The sequence below is a fragment of the Hippoglossus stenolepis genome, chromosome 14, assembly GCF_022539355.2.
Source record: "Hippoglossus stenolepis isolate QCI-W04-F060 chromosome 14, HSTE1.2, whole genome shotgun sequence".
Taxonomy (NCBI): Eukaryota; Metazoa; Chordata; class Actinopteri; order Pleuronectiformes; family Pleuronectidae; genus Hippoglossus; species Hippoglossus stenolepis.
In genome coordinates, this window is record NC_061496.1 from 13,426,537 (window position 1) to 13,448,480 (window position 21,944).

General features: G+C 41.4%; 1 protein-coding gene across 1 annotated transcript in view; it reads left to right on the forward strand.

The window, feature by feature from the left end:
* p3h2 (prolyl 3-hydroxylase 2) overlaps positions 1-21,944 on the forward strand; it is a 59,826-nt gene that overhangs the window by 35,812 nt on the left and 2,070 nt on the right. Inside the window, exons 2-13 of the mRNA XM_035177400.2 lie at positions 8,795-8,947; positions 9,787-9,976; positions 12,957-13,088; positions 15,551-15,678; positions 18,139-18,228; positions 18,688-18,728; positions 19,859-19,950; positions 20,068-20,195; positions 20,404-20,499; positions 20,912-21,062; positions 21,400-21,517; positions 21,647-21,722. Coding sequence (XP_035033291.1) covers positions 8,795-8,947; positions 9,787-9,976; positions 12,957-13,088; positions 15,551-15,678; positions 18,139-18,228; positions 18,688-18,728; positions 19,859-19,950; positions 20,068-20,195; positions 20,404-20,499; positions 20,912-21,062; positions 21,400-21,517; positions 21,647-21,722 — 1,395 coding nt within the window. The remainder of the gene's footprint in view (positions 1-8,794; positions 8,948-9,786; positions 9,977-12,956; positions 13,089-15,550; positions 15,679-18,138; positions 18,229-18,687; positions 18,729-19,858; positions 19,951-20,067; positions 20,196-20,403; positions 20,500-20,911; positions 21,063-21,399; positions 21,518-21,646; positions 21,723-21,944) is intronic.

Sequence of the window (21,944 nt, forward strand, 5' to 3'; positions counted from 1 at the left end):
CTATTCAAAAACTTTTTCAAAATATATTTGATACATCAATGCCAGGAATAACAAATACTGTTTTCATAAAAATCTCTTCACATGATTAACGTGTCAAAGACCTGATTAATTGTTTGATCTTTAGATCTTTAAGAACGCAATGAAATGTTGAAATCATTATGTGATGCGACCAACGGTCCAAAACCCCTTGACTTTATTATGATGTTATAACATGAAGAGCAGACAATATTCACATTTGACAACCAAATGTTTGAGAATTCTTATTTATAAAATGACTCAAACTAAAGTTGGCTGAATACATTTCTTTTGGATCTGTTCATTTCCTTTCTTTCCATTCTTTTCACCTCATGTTGGGTTTGAACTGTTTAAATGTTTGTCTTTGCCTGGTTTTCCTTCAACACATCTACACTCAAAGTTTGCTGCCGAACCGAAGACGGATATCATGTCGTTTGCCTGCTGGATAAATATGTCGAGAGCAATATGCTTCAAACCCTCCACCTAGTGACACAAATGTTGGTTTAGTGACAGTAAACCTTCTCTGGGTTTGGTCTGAAAAATGACTCCTTTGTTTACAGAGGAGTAAATATTCTTCCCATTTAAAACACAGCCTGGTGTCGGTAAGTACAGACTAGTGCTCCTCAGACAGTTGGCTGGAATGGTTTGGTCCCAGCCGTGTAGGAAAGTGTGTTTGTGTTTATAGGTCCACAGTCTTAGGAGTAACCTGTTCACAGCTCTTGGCAGTTGAACATTGTCCGTCTACTTTTTAAAACAGAGGAGTGTTCCATGCACTTCATGGATGAGCTTTACTTTTTTCCATCCTCTTTTTTTCAAGGGCTCAAGTGTAGTTGAACTTTTTTTTGTTATTATAGACGGCATCCAAATCATCTGGTTGTTGATGTCTGGTGACATGTAAACACAACGCCTCAGCATCTCCTGCTGTAATGGGCAGGTTCGTGTTGATGTGACATCACATTCCTAAACAACCGTATCACGCTGACCTTTAGACGCAGACACTTCTCTCCTTCACAGGCCTCAAACCATTATTGGCTGTGTGTGTACACTGTTCACACGCTTGCAGATGTTCCTGCTGGAATAAATTCAATGTATACTGGTAGTGCGCCGAACAGCACTGTAGGTAGCCTGCAATGATTTACATTGTCCATATTTGGGCCTTTTACAGGTTCCTCTATTCTCGTAATTTCAGAAATCTCTGTCTGTGTGTCTGTGTGTGGAACGCCTTTCTCCAGAATCGTTCATTTTATCGTCTTTGCACTTGGCATGTGTTTTATCAAGGGCCTAAGAAAATGCAGTGTTGAACTTGGTACGATTTGGACACGTGATACATTTAATAATAAAACAATTTTAATAAACAGGCGACTAGTGCTCTATCGCAGCCAATTTAAGTGACGCCTTCATGGCAACGGCAAGGACAACTGATCTTCCAGTCCAGCTTCACTGAACTTTGAATAAACAGATGAACAGCTCTTTGTGCCGCAGCGGTGATGCAGCTTCAGGGTTCTGTGGACTGAGTCCTGCAGCTGGACTTTACTCACCACGGCTCAATTACTGCAGGTCTCTTCTACAGTTTCATAAAGACAGCTGCAGCCAGCATAACCACAGGCAGAGCAAACAGCCCGTTCCAAAGAGACACAGGCGCTGCAGTAGTTTGACTGAAAATATTCATGATTTGTCTTGTACCATATTTTGCTACAGCTCCTCTTTTCACCCTCTGCCTCTGTCCAGTCTCCAACAAAGTTCAGTCTCCACTCATTGGTCAGCTGGCCCACTCTTTTGTGAATGGTCAGCCACTAAGAGCTTGCCTGAAATGTCACGCCCCTTGCTTGGAGGCTTTCGGATCAGCTGTGCTGTAGCCTTGGAAACAATGGCGTTGGGTCTGCTGTACTGATTTGAGCCAAAGTTATGTTACTTGGTGATGAATTAAAAAAAAGCCAGGAATGCAAACATTTCAGCCTCTTCAGGGGCAAAGTTGTGTGCGGGAGAGAAGGACTCCCATTACTGCAGACTGACCTTTTTCACTTAACAGACCTTTTACATGCCCAAACAAAGCAGTATGAGCTATATATGAAGAAAAGGAAAACCTGAAAATCGTGAGCACTTTCATGCACATTTTCAGGAAAGGTTGCTCAGGTACTAGCCGGTTAAATGGTATTTTTGACCACTGCTAAAAATATACCTTTATAAACAATTATCACTGGAGTTCAGTCTGAAAATAGCAGGAATGGTGCGGGTCCAAGGATTATTAGAGTTCAAAACACAGCACAGCATTTTATGACATTAGGACAGGATTTTAAGGAGAGAGCTCTATGTGCTTCTCTCTTGTCTGTCTTGTCTGTCTCTTGTACTCCTCCACATGTGGACGTGTTGAACTGCAGCACCTCTTGGACCAACACTTGAACACTACCCTCTGTCTACTTCGCTCGACTTTCCTATCCTCTTGAGAATTGTAGAAACGCCTTCAAACAGCTCGTCTCTTCAGTATTCAGCCCTGCGGTTGCCAGGTTTGACCACTTGTTGCCAGCTCTACAGTCATATTTTGGGTGGTAAGTTGTCTGTATACGACTCAGCGGGCCTGTTAGTAGCACTGAGGTACTTTCAATGCTTTTTGTCACAAACATCATCTCTGCATCTGTGGCGCCAGACCAGCCCCATTAACATACCTGTGAATCAGGCAGGAGGCCCGGAGGAGAAAGGCATGCAAATGTACATTTGGCTTGGCACCACTCTGTACCCACATCAAGAGCGTGGCACGGCGGTCCAGCAGCTCAGACACAGGTTGCTCTTTAGCGAGGAGGGCAAACCGAGGGCTCGGACTGAGTGCTAGTGTTTTTCATCTCTGCAGGTGCGGTTGTGAAATTCATGTGGGGGGGAAAATGTCCTCATCTGGTGCAAGACGTGCACTTCTGGATGAAGCTTTGCTTTTCATGGCAAAGTTTTTGCGTTGCTGTGATTTTTAATCCTGTCGTGTTTCATGTCAACATTTAACGTCAGATTTTAGATGAAGTGTTTCTGTTGTGTAGAAGTTCTTCTCTGTTTGTGTGTAGGAGTGACTTACAAACACAAAGAATTATTTAAAACAGAAGCTTCCCAACAGTTACTTTAACCCTCGAAACTACGCCAGTGCCACATTGGCATCTTCAAGTGTTTCATATCTGTAAAATCTTTAACATCAACCCAAGTCAATACAACAAACATAAAATATAATAGATCCAAACACTCTATAACTTGTTTGAAATATGTACAATTTTTATTTGAGATTATTCTCTGTCCCTCTGTGCTCCAACTATTATGGTTTTTATTTTTGAGCAATTTGAACAGGGACATAAGAAATATAATCTGGCGCAGCCATTTAGGGGCCGATCACTGTAGCTCAGATTTCAGAGGGTTAAAACTGTGGTTAAAACTTTACAATAAAAATAAAAAAAAACTGTATGAAAACAGTCCCACAATTCAGTTTCCCAGGAAAAAGGAAAACGATAGAGAAATATTGTGTTGAGCAATATGTTGATAGTATAGATTTGTAGCTCTTCCTTTGATATGTGTTATTTCATGGTGACTGATTGACTGTATTATTACATGATTTTTAAATAATTTAAATTACTACCTTAATTCGACAGGTGTTTTATTTGTATTTCTGTCTGTGTTTTTTAACCACAAATTATTTATCCATAGATTTTTCAGAAAATCTACTCCATCACAATATATTGATGCTGCAACATTCAGTTTTATAAACTATCTATGCACGCCACCTGCTCCCACAGAGGAACACCGCGGCTAATGATTGAACGGCTGCAGCATTTCAGGCGTTTCTTGGAAAATAACTTACTTTCTTATCATCCTGTTTTTCTCCTTACACACAGGAGGGAAGTCATTTTGATTTACCCATGCATGGTTGTTTCTGGGCTGAATTGTTTTCCATTACAACATTCACTGTAATGGCAAACACCCTTCAAGGCCATGATGGATTCCTGCTGAGGTGGTGTTTTAACCTTGCACTCAGCTCACCTTGATTTATGAGCATGTGTTTTTAATTCAGAATCTCCAAGTTATTGTTTTTGACAAGTTGATGGAGCAGTCAGACACTCAGAAATCCTCCAGGTTGCATTATCTGTCTCCATAAAGTAACAGTTATGTTCTTGTGTGTGTGAGCTCGGCTGCTGTAAATCCATTATTTCTAGTTTAGAACACATACTTTTTGCTGGTGCAGGGCCCTGTTTGGAAACAGTGACACCCCCCTTTGCCTTCTTGATTGGGTCTTTTAAACTAACATCACAGTGAATCCAACATGGATAACAAATTACAACCAGTTCTAACACTTTGGGACCTGTAGATGCACGATACTGGTGGTTTGATGTGTCCACAGACGATGCCTTGGACACTACAACAATGCTGTCTCAGGATAATTGAGAGCGAGACTTCACGTTAAGCTATTAATGTGTAACGTTGCCAGACAATAAGCAAAGATTCGTAAGAAAAGTTTTTGCCTTTATATTAAGTGGATATTTTGTCGACTGTCGCAGTTGCCCCATGAGATTGAATTATTTCCACTGCTGCTGATGGAGGCTGGACATTCATTTACACACCCACATTTGTTGGCATAGGGCCCAGGTTGAAAAATACCTGAATTGTCCTTTAACAGTTCCACCTCCTCATAGCAACCGAGCAACAAAATCCCTTGTTTTACTTTAGCAATCACTTTTCCTCATTTGTGGTATTTTTCAGCAACTTAACCAACTGCAGACAATCTGCTTCCTGTTCACACTGTCATGCACATGTCCAGACGATGGTTATTACTGATGCAGAGCTAAAATGCTCATCTGGTCATTGCCTGAACCAGACACTAGATTTGTCTTTTGCTTCTGACTCGACTGTTCCTGAACATATGATAATTATTCTCACACATCATTACATGAATCCCCACGATGAAGGAGGAGGAACACAGGGAGTCTCCTGTGCTCAAGGCTTCCCTGCGTTGTGGGTTTCTCGTCTCAGGACAATAGATCTGGCAGAGGCTGACCACAGCTGCTTGTGCTGGTGTGGTGAACTGGAGTTATTTCCCTCCCCCTTCCTCCAGCTGATCCTCTGAACTGAGCCGGGCCGTCCCCGAGGGACTGAGGGCAGCCGGGGCTGGAGGAGGAGGGGGAGGCAGGTGAGAGCAGACTGCAGAATAACTTCCCCTTCACCTCCTTCCTCCTCAGCCTGTGCGATCTTTGCTGTTTAGTCAGGACAAAACATACACTATCAACAGATGACTATCAGATCCAGTAAAGCCATGTGGACAATAGCTGTGTTAAGAGGATTTTTCTCCCTGAATGATGAGGGGGAGACTTTGTGAGGAATGCAGCAGCAGCAGAGGAGACATGACGGAGCGGAGTTGTGTGCTGGCTGTTGCAACATCAGTTAGAGGAGAAAAAAAATCCACCCTCAGATACACAATCACTGAGTTCATCAGTCTAATGCATTCCAGGTTTTACTGTGTCTGCATTATTGGGTGATTTATGTGCACATCTTTCCTAAGACCTTTTGCTAATGGCTTTTTACTTGGTGCATTCACATTTGGTTGTGTGCAGTTTGTTTTCCTGATAATTCTGCTGATTGATTAATCAGGAGATTAATTTCATGCTGCACGATTGTCTCATTCAAGACATTTGAACATGGCTGACTAATTCAAGTTGAGCTTTTCATTAGCATGTGGTCAAAGTTTTTTCACTTATTTTTTATGTTTTGTAATTTACTTGTTTTTATACATTTTCATCTGACAAGTTTAGTCATGTCACATTTTATCTTATCTTTTTATCTCAAGCACATTGAGTCTATGCTTGTCATATAAAAAGTGCTGTTTAAATAAACTTGATTGACTTGGTGTGCTTCAGAAAGCTGAATATTGACCAGCCGATAATCATCGGTGCATCTGAAATATGAGACTAAGGCCTTAAGGTTGGACTGGCATCCATGTGAATATGAAAGCCACAAAACAACAAGATTTATTAAGGAATATCGACAACAAAACACGAATCAAAGGTGTAAAACAAAAGGGAATTTTGCCTTTTAAGACAAAGAGTATATTACACATATTTACCCTCCTGTTGTTTAGACGTGGTGCGTCATTCTCCACTCAACTATTTTAATCCGTTCTCTAGCTCCCAGAGGCATTTGTGATGTCATGAAGCTCGTATGAAATCATCAGAAACTGGACCGTAGCTCTCTTCATCCCCTGGTGGTTGGTGGGTGGTTGATGCTGGGTGTGTCCCGGTGGCTTCAGCCAGGTGATGGGACCAGGAATGTGCCTGTCGCCTCCTCTCACTCTTGGGCTTTTTATAGTGTAACCAAGTGTGTCCATGTGCTGCATGGACTATTCTCTCCTGCCTCCCCTGTTACCACATGAAAGAGACTCACAGGGAGTCATTCTCCAGAAAGGAGTGGGGAGGAAGACGTTCTGCTTCCTTTATCACAGCAGTCCAGTTTCTGTTTTATGATGCATTGTGCAGACTTTGTGGAAATAATGAGCCTCCCCCATATAAAATATCTGGATGGGAAACTTAGATGAATGTGGGAATTCCCACATTTTGTTTTTGCTAATTCATCCTCTTGAAAATACTACAAAGAGAACAAAGGTTTTTGTCGTAACAAGTGTTATTCCCATCACATGTGACTCATTGCTGAGTGGTTTAACAGAGGGGCCAGGCCAGACAGGCTCAGGAGAGAGGCTGGGACACTCTGAACTGCTTTAGGTTTGCACCTGCAGATCGAAACTGAGTTAAGGTTGAGATATTCAAACCTTCATAAGAGGGAAGGGACTGTGTTTCTGCTTTTACCTCTTTTTATCTGTCTTTTATTCTCTCTCTCAATCCTCCTTTTACCCTCCATTGTGCCCTGCTTGCTTCATCACTCCATTTCCTTCTTTGAACGAAATGTTTTTAAAGCTTGATATTTAACAGTTTAGCCATAAACTTAATTATAATTAACTATTAATATAAACAGTGATACATAAAATATATTGAACTTGAATTAAGAAATAAGCATTTTTATGAAATATAAACACAAATGCACATTTGTTTCTGCATTGTTTATTCTGTAAAATATGTTTTTACATCCGTAGACATAAACACTTACACTGATATGTCTGTAAAAAAGCTAATATCAGCCATTTTTATCGGGCGGCTGATAAATCAGTCGGGATCTTGTATTGAGAACGAATGGGAAAAGAGAAAAGAGCAAACTGTTGTGTGGTGTGCGGTGAGGGGGAGTCAGTTCAGGTTCGTGTCGAGGGTACACCACCAATAGGATCTTATCTGAATGGAACCAGGCATGTTTTGACTGTCACTCTCTTACAGAACAACATTTCTTTGAGGACTAAAGAGCATCGTAAAAAAAAAAACTACGAGACACGAGCTCACAGCAGACATCTGGAATCTTCATCTCTGAGGAAGAACCCACGTGTGCTGTGTGTTGTGTGATACCAGAGAGTTGTGGTTCGCCTGCTTTTTGATGTTGAGGGACAATATTTGAACTGATGTCTGAGGATGTTTGATGTATAGTGGGATGTGTCGGGTTGTGGTGGTTTTGTAGTGTAGGAGGCCGTCTGTGCTGCGTCAGTATCGCAATCATGAAGGAAAGGTAGAAGCTGAGGGAGAGCGCGCTGCAGTCAGACGACACTTGGATTGAATATGATTTTTTTTTTAGTAGGAATATGTTTTCGTAAATCATGAAGATGGTTAAAAATATGAGTTGAGTTTTATGTGCTCTTCAGTACAATTGGCACAGTGCAGTTCATGGAAGGAAATCTTTCAGAGCACTTTGTCTCTTATTTTCAAACAAATGTAAAGATCTTCATATAGACTTTTAATATTTTAAGAAAATATTTGCGTAAGTTCACTACAAAGCGATGGATCTCTTCCCTCATTTGTCGAGAAGTATTCCATAGTATTTTGATTAAGTAAAAACCTTAAACATTGAAAAATGTGTTGGGAATTTGTTACACATGAGGCACTATCCTTTTTTTATATTACAAATCCTTGCAAACATATTCTGTATTGTTATATTGAATATTATACATGCATATTTTATGAGAATGTACTTCTATAACTGTTTGTGTTAGTTTTCCAGCTGCTGAGAAACAACAGCTGCTGGATTTTTATCTTTCTAACCTTGAAGTCGTTCACTCAGGATGTGGTCTGCAGTGAATCAGTGTCAAACATTTTCTGTTCTAGTCGACATGTCTCTTTTCTCTCGTGTCTGTGATGGATGTGTTTCTCAGGAAGTGGAAAGCATTCTTATGATTTCTTCATTCTAATACTCCCACCACTCATTAGGCCCAGAGACCTCATCTATCATATCAGCTGTAATGATGAGAGCTCTCCCTAATGATGAGATATGCATGTGAACAGTCTGTCGCTGTAAAGCTGCTCATTCTTTCCTCCGGCCTGATGAACCAAATTCAGCAATATCAGTCATTTCAAGTGGAGTCAAAATTATTTGATCTTCCTTCAGTAACGGCTTAAGAGAAATAATTCAGATTGTGTTTTTCTTTTATGTCCAAAAGAAGATAAACTTATAAAGATTCAGAGTTAAACATTGATTTTGTCAAAAAACGTTTATACTTAATCCAGCTAACAAACAAACAAACACAGATCAAAACATAACCTACTTGGTAATGAACGATTTGCGTCTGAGAGAAACATAGTTTTTCATGTTGCATTGGAGAGTAAAGCAAACCAAGCTAAAGTATTCACATCTCTCTTTCCCTCTCTCTCTCTCTCTCTCTCTGTGTCTGTAGCTGAAGCTGCCTGAAAAAGCAGCAGCGGCCGCTCACACCTACTTCCAGGCCAATCCAGAACACGTGGAGATGGGTCAGAACCTGGAGCAGTACAAGGACCTGCAGGGCGTCGAGGAGGATCACTTTGTAGACCGAGAGGCCCGGCCTCACCAGGTAAGCCAGAAAATATGAGTTAGTCAGTTTTGATATGGATACATCAAGTTCCCTATGTCCTTACTTCTCTTCTTCTTCTCTTTTCTTTTCTTTCTCTTCGTCAGGCCTCTTGTTAATAACCTGTTGCCATTTGAGCCATCTCTTGTCAGCCTTTGCCAAAATGTCTCTGCCAGTGCTTCTGTGTTTTTCTACTTCAATTCTTTCCTAAAGGGTAAACGTGCAGATGTCCCCACCCTTAGTATTAATGGCCCATGCAGTTTAATGACTGGAAACTCATTTAGGCCTTTTAGTGCTGGATGTGGTGGAGTCCTAAATGCTAAAGAGATTTGAATCCCTTGTCTGCTTCTGTTTCTCTTTCTCTCATTCTTTCCATTCTGTGTATGGGCTTCTCCCTTCAGGAGGACAGTTGATACTCTCTCCGTGCAAATCCACCTTAAAGAGATTTTAAGCTATATTCACACCTACTGTACTTAAATTAATAATCTATATAATATAAATTCGCAACTCTGCACCTTTCAGCTTTTACTCAGCTTCTTTGTATTTTGTTACTGCAGTTAGCTGGTGTGCAAATATCCTCTGGAAACAATAAATTCAATACATTTCCTCTCTGGCAACAGTTTCCTGTCCTCCTGTTGATTCTAAACAAAAGACTTAATGTGCGCTGGAGGATTTATAAAAGCTTTTATGAGGTGGTTATAGGTTTATGCACAGTATTTTAAATGTGTTCAAGAACAATAAACTGTTACTTACTCAAAAGTAAAAGATAACTAGGTCATAAATAAGATCATAAATTATGATTCCCAGTTTCCTCATCTTCTTCTCCTCTCCTCCACCTGCAGCAGTCATTCACAGCAGCAGTGAGGTTGTATGGCAGTGGTGACTACGAGGGCGCCATCGCTTTGTTTGAGGAGGCTCTGGTGGAGTATTATACAGCAGACGTGGAGTGTCGGGCCCTGTGCCAAGGGCCACAGAGGTTTGAGGGCCATGATCACCTCCGCTACCGTTACAGCCTCCATGAACTCGTATCAGGTAAGAACTCAAGAGTTTGAATTAAACAGAAGTCAGTCAGCACAGAACATGTCTTTTCTATAGAATCTGAAATATGGAATTGGTAAGCGATAGGGCTCATTCACCTTCCCTGGGTCACTTAAGACTTTGCAGTATGTTTTACATCAAAGTGGAAGGCTGTTAGGGACTGAGCTATTCCAGCTGGAGCCCAGCCCACAAGCCTATAGTCCCACAGCATAGACACCCACTGCCTAAGGTTCCTGAGAACACATACCTGCCAGGAAAGGCCATGAAAACGCTATAAGGCCTTTTACAGAGCTACACACATACTCATAGAACTGGAGTTACATCCAGTAACTACTTTTTATTTGGATATGATATGTTGGGTAATCATCTATTTCATAAATAGGTCATTTACGCCGTGTATGGATGTAACTTCATCAACATGTCAACGTTGAATTGACGATCTGATAATAGCCGGCACTAATTTACCAACTCATGGAGATGTGGTGTCAAAATGAGCAGGAAGGACTTTGCTCACCTCCTGCTTGTTGCAGCCCAGAGATGCCCACCAAAAAAAGAATTATAAACAGTTCATCACAGTCAAGCTTCAGATGATTTGCTCAATATTTGTTTATGTCAGTCGCCAAGCTTCTCCTGGCTCTCCATACGTTGAAATACAGTTTTATGTGTCAACACGGACCTCGAAATTCCTGGTGATAAAAAGGTGTAAATAAACGACTCACACTAAAAGCTTCAGTGCAGATTCGTTGGTACAAGTCTCGGCCTGGCACGGCAGGAACTTGGGTGAGGGTTGGTTACGTGTTATGATTGGCCAGTGAGTTCATTCCCATCACGCTCTCATGGGCACCCCCGATACCAGGCACAAAGAAATGGTTGGTAAAGAGACAAACACGGACAATACAAACACTATGGATAGTTTCTATGACTTTTGGTACGTACCACTGCCAGCTGATCTATATCACCGCCCAAACCCATTTACTTTGGGAGTACTGAACTTACACTGCATGTTTTAACAAACTCTCCAGAAAACATTAAGTGCAGATGCAGCACGGAAACTTAATTTGTTTTACACAGTCTCTTAGAAATAAATCATATCATGAAAAAATAGGGAATAACACCAAGAAAGTTTGGCCAAGCCCCAGTTGGCGCCGATGTGTTGAGTTGTATCCTCTGTTGTTTAAAACTATTAGCTGAGCTGTGTGCAGTTAGCTGTGGGATTCGGTAGACATGCTCCATTACTATACTCGACAGTCCAAGAAAACATCCTGAGTCAGAGCCAGGGAAGCAGCCTGAGAGCAGCCGAAATCCCATGAGTCACCAGAGGAGTCACTGCCACTTGTGTCTCTTCTCCTCCTTGGCTCTTTGTTACCTCACTTAGACTCGTTCCGTCACTGCAAGAAAGCAACTGAAGTGCTTTTTCCCTTCATTTACTACAAATGACATGAATTAAGTTGTTCCAGATACAAATAGAAAAGCTTTGAGAACTCCAGTCTGGAATTAGTTCTACCATAGTTTTGTTGTCACTGTGTGTGTGTGTGTTCGCTCATTTTCTAGGTTTTTCAAAGTTGTCTTTCTGACATCTAAATTATCATGTCATGTAAATTAAAACTCAGTTTTCAGTTTAATAGGAACAGAACTGCAGGCAATAGGAAACAAATCACAACCTTTGCTTTTACGATGCCTTTAATGTTCAGTTGCTTTTTTCTTCTTCTTTTATGCATGTGTTTTAGAATTGAGGTTATAATTAGTGATGTGTTCCATTGGATTGCATCATATATGTATCATATGTTTAATTTCTGTCCTCTCACTTATAGATGGGACAAAAATAAAGCAGTCATGAAGTTACTTTTTATAAGAGTAGAAAAAGACAAATATGTGTAGAGTATGTTGCAAAATAACATACAAACAAAAACAAATAGGACTTGAGTCTTAAAAATGACATTTTCACACAATGATATTTTTATTTGACATTAAATGCATTTTAATTTTATGTAATAAAAGTTTTCATAACTCTCTCTCTCTCTCTCTCTCTCTCTCTCTCTCTCTCTTCATAGATAACAAGCACTAATCTCACATTTTAACTGGTGTGTTATTTTATTATGTTAGGAGCATGGTATGGAGTCAGCGCTGTAGGTGTCTGTGGTTTTAAACTGTCTTCCTGCACGTTTGATGTGGAGAGATGCTCGTATCCACAGGGAAACACTTTAGCACCAGATGATAATTACGAGGTTACACTTACACAGCAACTTTGGTCCAGGGGGCTCGTGTTGACATAAGTCAGGCCTCTCTCTGGAAACCAGTTGTGTGCAGTAGCCGCAGCTTAATTGCTGACAAGTGTGCTTTGTCTCAGTACGGCACAGTTGCAAAAACACTGAAAAGACGGGGAATTACTTTTGGCCCAGCTTTGTTTTACTTACAATCAGAGGATTGTTTTCCGCAGCTACACTAAAGTGGCGACTGTGATTATGATGTTTATTTGTGTATAAGGATTTCACAGAGTGACATTTTCATGTTCAGGCTCCACTGACCCAGAAACAGCTTTACATTTCTCCGTGATGCTATCCTGACACAACTCCGATCCCTGCTCTGCTGAGAGAAATTGAAATTGACCAGAGCTCTGTTGTCTTGAGAGAGAGAGGAGAAGTAGAGCTGCAGCTGCTCAAAAGTGACCTCACTGTACATACATGCTCACAACACACAAACATCCAGTCTGCTGCCGGTCCTCACAGGGCCTGACATAAGGAAGGGATATGTGGCACCCAGTGAAATCTGTCCTCCCTGAAGGATCAACACACACCAGGATTTATCACCACATGAGCAACAACATGACGACATGAAAGCATCGTTCCTATTTTGAGGAGAGAACAGTGTTTATTTTTAAACTACAAACAGCCCCTTAGCCAGAACTGGTTGACAGGACACAAGACACATGTACCAATGATCAATTTTCAACACAACTCTTTTTATTTTGTTTCAGATCACTTCACTCAGGTGCTTCACTGTGAACACGAGTGCGTCAGAGATCTCGCCACTCGGCCAGGCCGCCTCTCGCCCATGGAGAACTACCTGCCCCTGCACTACGACTACCTTCAGTTTGCCTACTTCCAGTGTAAGTCACACCTCTTCAAAGGTCTTTTTGTCTTTCATCATCATCATCATCATCATCACATCACTCTTTCTGTAGCAGCAGAGGAAACAAAAGGTAGATGAGTGTAGTTATTATTGTCCAAAACATGACAACTCTCTGGCTGCACATTGTGTAATTATGAACAAAGCAGATGGATACACCCACAGGTCATACACCTGAACACACACACACACACACACACACACACACACACACACACACACACACACACACACACACACGCACGTACATGAACTCATGGTGACCACAAAGAAGTAAAGGCAGGTCGAGTCAGTCACACCCTGTTAGAAGTAGACCTTGGTTTCACTTCAAGTATTACTGATATTATCTGGTGTGTGTTTGTCTGGATGCCTTTATAGGAGTGTATGTGTGTGTGTGTGTGTGTGTGTGTGTGTGTGTGTGTGTGTGTGTGTGTGTGTGTGTGTGTGTGTGTGTGTGTGTGTGTGTGTGTGTGTGTGTGTGTGTGTGTGTGTGTAAGAAAAGATTGCCTCAAGTTCCCTATTGTTGATGGATTAATGAAAAGCTCTATTGACAAGAGTTTTGGCTCGATAACAAAGCGCTGTTGGAAAGGACGGGGCACTGAGTGGTTGTGAGATCACCAGATTAAACTTAATGATCCATTAGCATGTGGCTCTCATAAAATAAAGTTGTGCAAACACACTGAGATCAGGCTTTGATTCTTTACAGCTGATGGGTGTGTGTCTGTCTGTCTTTGTGTCTGTCTGTCTTTTTGTGTGTGTGTGTCTGTCTCTTTTTCTGTGAGCTTGTCAAGATCTCTTTACCTGAGTTGATGAAAGAGTGTGTCTGTGATTCGGCTGTAATGTTGTGAAAGTGGAAATGACTCTTTAATGACTCTATAACCCTTAATTCCTTACTTTTTCAATATCAATTAGCCTATGATTCAACACTGGCATGTTTCAGCATCAGCTGTTCTCTATATTTGCGTGCTGCCTCTCTTTGTAGTAATGTAGTTAATATTGTCACTGGCAGTTGTCCCTTTTTCGCCTGAGATTCAAAATACAATCCTTCACACAAGGGATTCACAGGTGCATGTTACATTTGATCATTATTTGATCCGTTATTTCCCGAAAACCGCAGATCACATCAAATCAGTGAGGAATTAAATGGTCAGGATCACAGGATGAAGGTCGACACGCTTTAAATGAAAACAGTCAAAAACTTTCAAAAAGCTGCTCTCGACTGTTTCCTTTTGCTGCATAGAAACGACTTCTTACAAGGATGTTCCATCAAATTCAATATTTAATTTTCTTTCCCTTCCTCCATCTTATTAAACTGTGTATGTTAACTGAGCACCTGTTTATGTAACACTTTAAAATCCTCATGCTGGAATATATGATTGTTTATGTGATATGTGTATGTTGACAGTCGTGTTTTAAATTGCTAATACTAGACAGCTTCTCATTTTGTTACTGAGCATGTTTGTTTATATCCAGTCAAACTAAACTGAATATTTTTTTTGTCTCTGTGCTGGAGACAGCTGCAACCAGAGGCAGCATGTTTTTGGGTGGTCCGTCCGTCTGAACACTGTATCTCACTAACGTCTTGAGAGAATTTCCTCAAACTTCCATTTACTTGGACGCTTGAGATGAAGTGTTTGGATTTGGTGGTCAAAGGTCAAAGGTGAAGGTCATGTTTCTGGTCTTGTGACTGTGCTATCTCAGGAATGTGTTGAGGGAGTTCTTTCAAATGCGGCACAAACATTCACTTTCGCCATTACGGATGAATGGATCAAAGGTTAAGGTCCCCATGACCTCACAAACACACAAATGTTCAAGAGGATCAAATGACAAGGTCATTTCAACAATATCCAAAAGGTTAAAGGTCAACGTTGCTGTGAACTTTCAAGACATTCTAAGACAGCAATAGTTAGTAACACAAGTTACACACCCGGCTACACAGTGACCCTGCTCTTCACCTCTTCCCCCACTGCTGCAGTGAACACTTGCTTTCACTCAGCAACCTCCTATTGTTCTTTAGCTCCTACAGTTTCATAAATACATCCTCGGTGATGTTTCTCTGTTCGACTGAGCTCAAATCTCCAGGTTCTCACTGACCTGGTAACACATCAGCTTCACCACCAGTCAACCCTGCACCTTTACAAGCCAGTAGAACAGTAGTGTGGTGGTTACATGTATGTGATTGTGGTGTCTGACCTCATCCACCAACTCATGGGTTTTGAGTGTGTACGTGTGTGTCCGTGCGTGTACGTGCATATGTATGTGCTGTTTCCAATATGTCAGAGTGCAGCTTTTACTCTAGTTTTTGTTTTATGTGCGAAATAAAAATAACACGGTTTGCTCAGCTACACCTGGCGAGATCTTTGTGTGTGTGTGTGATAACAGCTATTTCATTTTGTTTCGCAAACCCCTTAAAATGCTTTCTGTCTCGCTCTCTATCCGCAGTGGACAGACTGGAGGAGGCGTTGCAGTGCGCTCTGACCTACCTGCTATTCCACGAGGGAGAGGAGTTCATGACAGAAAATGTGGAGTACTACGGGGAGGTGCTGGGACACGACGGCAAACCACAAGAGGTCAGGATCTGCTGTGTGTGTGTGGGGGGGAGTGGATGGTTTCTTGTCCACTAACTTTTCTGATTTTGAATATTTTGTTTACAAAATAGTTACAAATAGTAAAATCACAGATGAACTAAAGCTAAAACTGCAATACAGCAATGAAGCATGATTTACAATATTTAAAAGGCTTATATGAGGATAGAAAACACATCATTTGAAACATATTTAGAGCATGAACCTTGAGAAATTATTTAAAATATCTGCAAAATGTTGCCTTTTATAGAAAGCTGCTTCAAATATCAGGGGCCACAACATCAACAACAACTTCACTTGTTCAGATGACCTAACCAGTTTGGACCCGTTTTTAGCAGGTTCCTGTTGGAAATAACAACATTTTTAATACTATTTTCACCCCATGTTATTAGAACTGGAACAGTGTGACCACATTTCTGGAGTCTGGCAGCAGAATCTTGACCAAGCTGGGGATGATTAATTGAAAAATTAAAAACAGGAGGAAAAAGAATTATAGCCGTATAACAAGGAATGTGTGGAGAGACTCCAGAAAAAAAAAAGACGGGATGAGAGGAGAGGCTGGAGAGGAAAAGTGTGGAAACGGGAGGCGGCCGAGCTGTTTGCTGTGTTTCTTGGATGAACTTGTTACTCGCTGTTTGGCAGGAGTTGCCTCATAAAGTTTGCTTTTCACTTGTGGATGTATGCTCTCCCTCCAGCTGGTGTCGGGAGGCAAGTTCTGCTACTTGATGTGTTTACAACAACATATTTGTGTTCTCCTCAGGGCACGCTCATTACTATTTCCTTGTCCCCTTGTGTTCCTAACTCTGAGTAATTTAGTGTTTGAGAAAATTATATTAGCGAAGCTGTCAGACACTTCAGAACTGAGAATTGGTGCTTTGAAAAGTCAAACGGTGTCTTATTTAAGTCCCATTTACACAACCTCCTTTTCCTAGAAAGCCTGGTACTCATTAGAGCGAGCAGGGCTCCCACCAGGACTGTGAACGTGGGAGTGGGGTTGACACTGAATGTGTGTGTGTGTGTGTGTGTGTGTGTGTGTGTGTGTGAGATTAGAAGCTGAGAGCTGAAACGCTGCAGCTCAAGCTTGTGTTTTTAGTTTTTTTTTACTCATTGCTCGGATTTTTGTCGCCCTCAAGTCTTTCCAGTCCCGTCAGTTTACAGTACAGTTGTTGGCCCACAGTCTGCCTCTCCTCTCAGCGTCCTCTCTCCCTGCAGCCTGGGGGAGCTCATTTACAGAGCCCTAGATCTCGGTGCCAGGCCCGAGCTGCCTCGCTGCCAAAGAATCCTGTCTTTCAGGAGGAAAAAGTCATGTCCCAGTGCCCACAGAAGTCCCCCGGAACAATATGGGGGCTGCTGGTATTAAGAGGAATGCAAGAGAAGACTTTTCCTTTTCAAACCATTACAACCAAAATGTTATTGGCTACAAGTTTCATCTTGACCTCCCTCCTCAACTCCAGCCCCCTTCTCACAAACAGACTGAAATACACATGACAGGACGTGTGTAGTCTCACAACTCATTTACAGTAAATAGATGTACACTTTATGTCTGTCACATTACAATATGAAAACAAACACACATAGAGAATACTGCTGTCATTCATTGACAGCAACAGAACAATATCAGCAATTTTTGCAATATATAATGTACATAAATAGCAATATAACAAAGGTATAATATATATCGACATATTGCTAATATTTATTGTGAGGATGTATAGCACATAATTGATCTACATCAGATTTTTTAAATGTGTTGTTTGTTTCACTCAGAGCATCAGTCCTCAAACCTAATAGTTTTTGTATTGCGTTATATACTATTTTTGAATTTTAAACTTTTAATATCATTGTAAGTTTTTGCTCAACTAACCGACTGAATGTAAAATCTAAAACTAACACACTTCCTGTCTGTCAAAGTCAAAAAGCACTCATTGTTAATGTAACTGCTAATGCAACTTTGAGCTCAGAAACAATGCAGCGATTGTGTCAATTAACATAAACAAGGCCCTTTGGTTCTATTTGAGAGGGATTGCGGAAAATGTAGCTTTTCAAAGGTGAACAAAGAAAATCACAAACAAGACTCAGACAAAATGAGAATGTTTGTGACTCTTCTTCAAACAGTAGAACTGGTGATGTCGTGAGATGAAGATGACGTTGTCTTAGCTAAACATTTGCTCGTTATGCAACCTTCTCCTTATGGTACTGCAAAATATGTGAGATGTGTATTTCTATCTTCAGTTGTTTACCTGCTGCCAACATCTGTCGAAGACTAAAGCTGAGTTTACATGTATCCCAATAATAACTCGTGTGTGTGTGTGTGTGTGTGTGTGTGTGTGTGTGTGTGTGTGTGTGTGTGTGTGTGTGTGTGTGTGTGTGTGTGTGTGTGTGTGTGTGTGTGTGTGTGTGTGTGTGTGTGTGTGTGTGTGTGTGTGTGTGTGTGTGTGTTGACAGAAAGCTGCGTGGTACCTGCGGAGGCACAAACAGGAACTGGAGCTGCTGCTGATCGGCAGCAATACCATGGGTGTGGAATTCACTGAAGGGGTGAGCTAGCAGAATACAACTTAATCCCCATGTTACTGTTCATTATCGACTATTAACTAAAACCCTAACTTAGCCTGTGAGCACTTATAGTCAGACCAGCGTCCTTTTTAATTCTCAGTGACTTAGTAATTTAACAGTTAGTTACTGGTGATCCAGTCCACATGTGTCTAATGCAGAGCAGATCTGTGTGTAAACAGTCTCAAAGTGTGGCCGCTGCCAGCTGAGTCGAGGCAGGGTAACAGGTGTCTGGCACGGCTGCCCTCCACCACTGTCTTCTCATTAAACAGCGACACCTACTGGCCATATTCTCTCATGTCACATACCACATTTCTTTGTAGAAAATTGATTCTGTCCCAAATAATCTGACAAATTAGGCGAATCATTACCCTGGAGCTATTCTTGTTGTAATGATTTCCTTTAACACTGAAAATTAAACATTTCCCTTTGTCTTTTTTGTAGAATTACTGGAGCAGCCCGGGTGGAAGAGACGACTCAAACAGGTAAAGAAAAAAATCACTGCAGCTGTAAAACTGTAAAAGAAGTTTCCTCTGTAGCAACAGCTGCATTTGAAACTGTTAAAACTTTAAAGAAGCTATCATCAATAAATTTATAGCAACAACAGATCAAATAGCTCTGTGGGGGAGTCGCTCGTACTGATGACCATGCAGAGAATTATATCCAAACTCTGATGTCTTCCCTCCACGAGATTTACGGCGTCCTTTAGCTCTTTGTTTTGGTTTTCTGGTTTTCATTGGTCTGGGTTCACCCTCACTGCTCCCACAGAGTCGCTTGCAGCCACAGCTGGCAGCTGTTGTAAAAAAAAAGTACAAGCACCCAAACTGTAGACAAAGTTCGACGTGCGGGTGAACATATAGTGGAGCATTGGGCTGCTAAAGAGCCAGATGTTTCCTTTAGAGGAAGTGGAGACCACAGCAGACATAAAAGACTATTGAACTTAGCCTGATTCATAACTTTAAAAAGTAATAACTTTGCTCAGTATCTGCTGGATCTGTTAACAGCAACTGTTTCTTTACAAGTTTGCTTTATTAACGTTAAGTGGGGTAATATGTCTTCATTTTCTTCACAGCTTTGTGTCACTGCCTCCAATTGACCAACAAATCTGTTGCTTACTGGAAGTTTAAAGGAGACATGTTACGCTCATATTCAGGTTCATCGTTTTAATTTGGTTTATTACTTTAAAAATAGTTCATGCTGTAATGTTCAGAATCAACATCACTCTCCTCATAACTGTCCGTCTCTTCAAGAGATAAAGCCCAGTCTGCTCTGATTGGCCAGCTGGATCCCTCTTGTCTGATTGGTCAACAGCTTCCAGCGCGTGTAGGAAATGTCGGCCTCCGCTCTCGCTTTACCCAGGACTAGGTAGACTAGGTGTGATGTCACATGACACCCGGAAATACAGACCAGATTACTGATGAGGTTTTTCAGGAGCTTTAGTAGAGTGGTGTTTTCCATGGGGGAGAGGATTTGGTGCTTTTTAACTTTGCAGAACTTTTACATTCTCTGAAAAACCTGTAACACACCCGGGGAAAGAAAAACTGAAGTCCTTTCAAGTGTAAAAACCCTAATTTGGCTCCTCACAACATGTATTTTCTGTTGTGTGCCCTCTCAGGATTCCCTCTGGTACAGACGGATGGATGGAGTACGTTCCCCTCTCGGACAAGAGGAACGTCCCTTTTGTTGTTCAGCAGCCACTCAAAGAAGGTAGATCTCCACTGCATCCAGAGTCCAAAGGGAATTGAAGTGCTTATGTGCTTTTATGTAAATCCTCTGTGGCCAGTGGGATTGAGGTAACACGTTGCTGCTCTGTGATCTGTGTAGGTGGCCCCTTGGTGTACGACAGCGTGCAGCTGGTGCAGAACTCTGCGGCCTTGAATGGGACCCAGCGGGTGCTGCTGGATCATGTTATATCTGAGGAGGAGTGTGCGGAGCTCACACACCTGGCACATGTGAGGCCATTACACAATATTAATGAAATGAGAGCTTTAAATCACTGCAACTGTCAGGAACAACAATCAATCTTCCTCTGCAGTTTTCTTAATACCTCTTCATTTAGGAAAATTACACTTGGCTTCCGATGAATAATTGTTTGAGCCTGTTCGTACAGAGACGCTCAGTGTTTGAATGTGTACGTGTAACTGTTTTCGCGTCTCTCAGGCTGTCACCATGGCAGGAGACGGTTACAGAGGGAAGATGTCTCCACACACTCCCAACGAGAAATTCGAAGGAGCTACTGTTCTCAAAACCCTGCAGGTACAATAACTACTGAAAGGAAACTTTGTGTAACTCGTGTCACTCACTAGAGTGTATACCTACGTTCAATAATCCTCTTAAATTCAATCAAATTGCAGCATATTGTGTATCTAAGAAATCTAGTTGTAACCATAATCCCTACAGCTGTCAACATGATCCATGGTAATTCATTTTTAAATATAAATTATATATTATCTTAGCACATTTTGGGCTTGTGGTTGATCATAAGTTGAGGAAAAGTGTTGGATCTAAACCTTATAAGTTGAAATTCAACTGAGCTGATCGTGTTAACACCTCTGGAGCTTTATCTTAGACAGTATTCAGTAAAATGTCTCCACTGTGCACGTGTGATCTCCCTGGTTCATAGTTTGAGTGCATCTTACAGTCTCTTGTTGTTTCCTCGTCCCTGCAGTACGGCTACGAGGGCAGAGTACCGATGAAAAGCGCTCGCCTCTTCTACAACATCAGCGAGCGAGCGAGACGCATCACTGAGTCCTACTTCCTGCTCAACTCCACACTGCACTTCTCCTACACACACCTCGTGTGCCGCACAGCCATCACAGGTACACACACACACACACACACACGTACTGTCACTTGATATCATGACTTAAATCCTGTCAAGGGTTAAAGAGCTAAATTGTAGACTGTGCTCAAATATCTTAAATTTAATAATTACAGTGAAAAGCAGTTGTCATGGGAACAGAGACTCTAGACACCAACAGAGTAGATTGAAGAAACTTTCTTGCTATCATGTACGAGAGGGTAGTGGTAGATTAAATATCCAGGAAGGAAAACATGTAAAAGGACATTTCCTGTGTTGATTCATTATGTCATTTCCTGTAAAGATACTTTTTGTGTTTATGTTTTTTTGCGTCCTTTGTGTGTTTTTGCTCTCAGGCCAACAGGACCACAGAAACGACCTGAGCCATCCCATCCATGCTGACAACTGTCTGCTGGACCCTGAGGCCAATGAATGCTGGAAGGAACCACCAGCCTACACCTACAGAGACTACAGGTCAGTCAGGCTACTGAGGTCAATACACAGGACAGAAATAAGTCTGCGTCCATGCTGCTGTGTCACTCAGTTAAACATCTCCACTTACTGTTGGGTCTGATCTGACCTTTACTTTTGTTTTGTTTTCAGTGCACTGTTATATCTAAATGGAAATTTTGAAGGAGGGGAGTTCATATTCACAGAGATGGATGCCAAAACAGTCACAGTGAGTAATGATCTTTACGGCAAAATGAAATGTTCCCTGTTAGTCAGGGGTTTGATACCCAGTGGGAGCAGCCTTGATGAATAAAGTTCCATATATCACTTATTTTTTTATACGGAGATTATGATATAACAGTTACAATGTTTTTTTTAATCACTTACGATTCGACTCTCCACAGATGCAGGACAAACCAATTGACCAATATCAGTGAAACCAAATGTACAT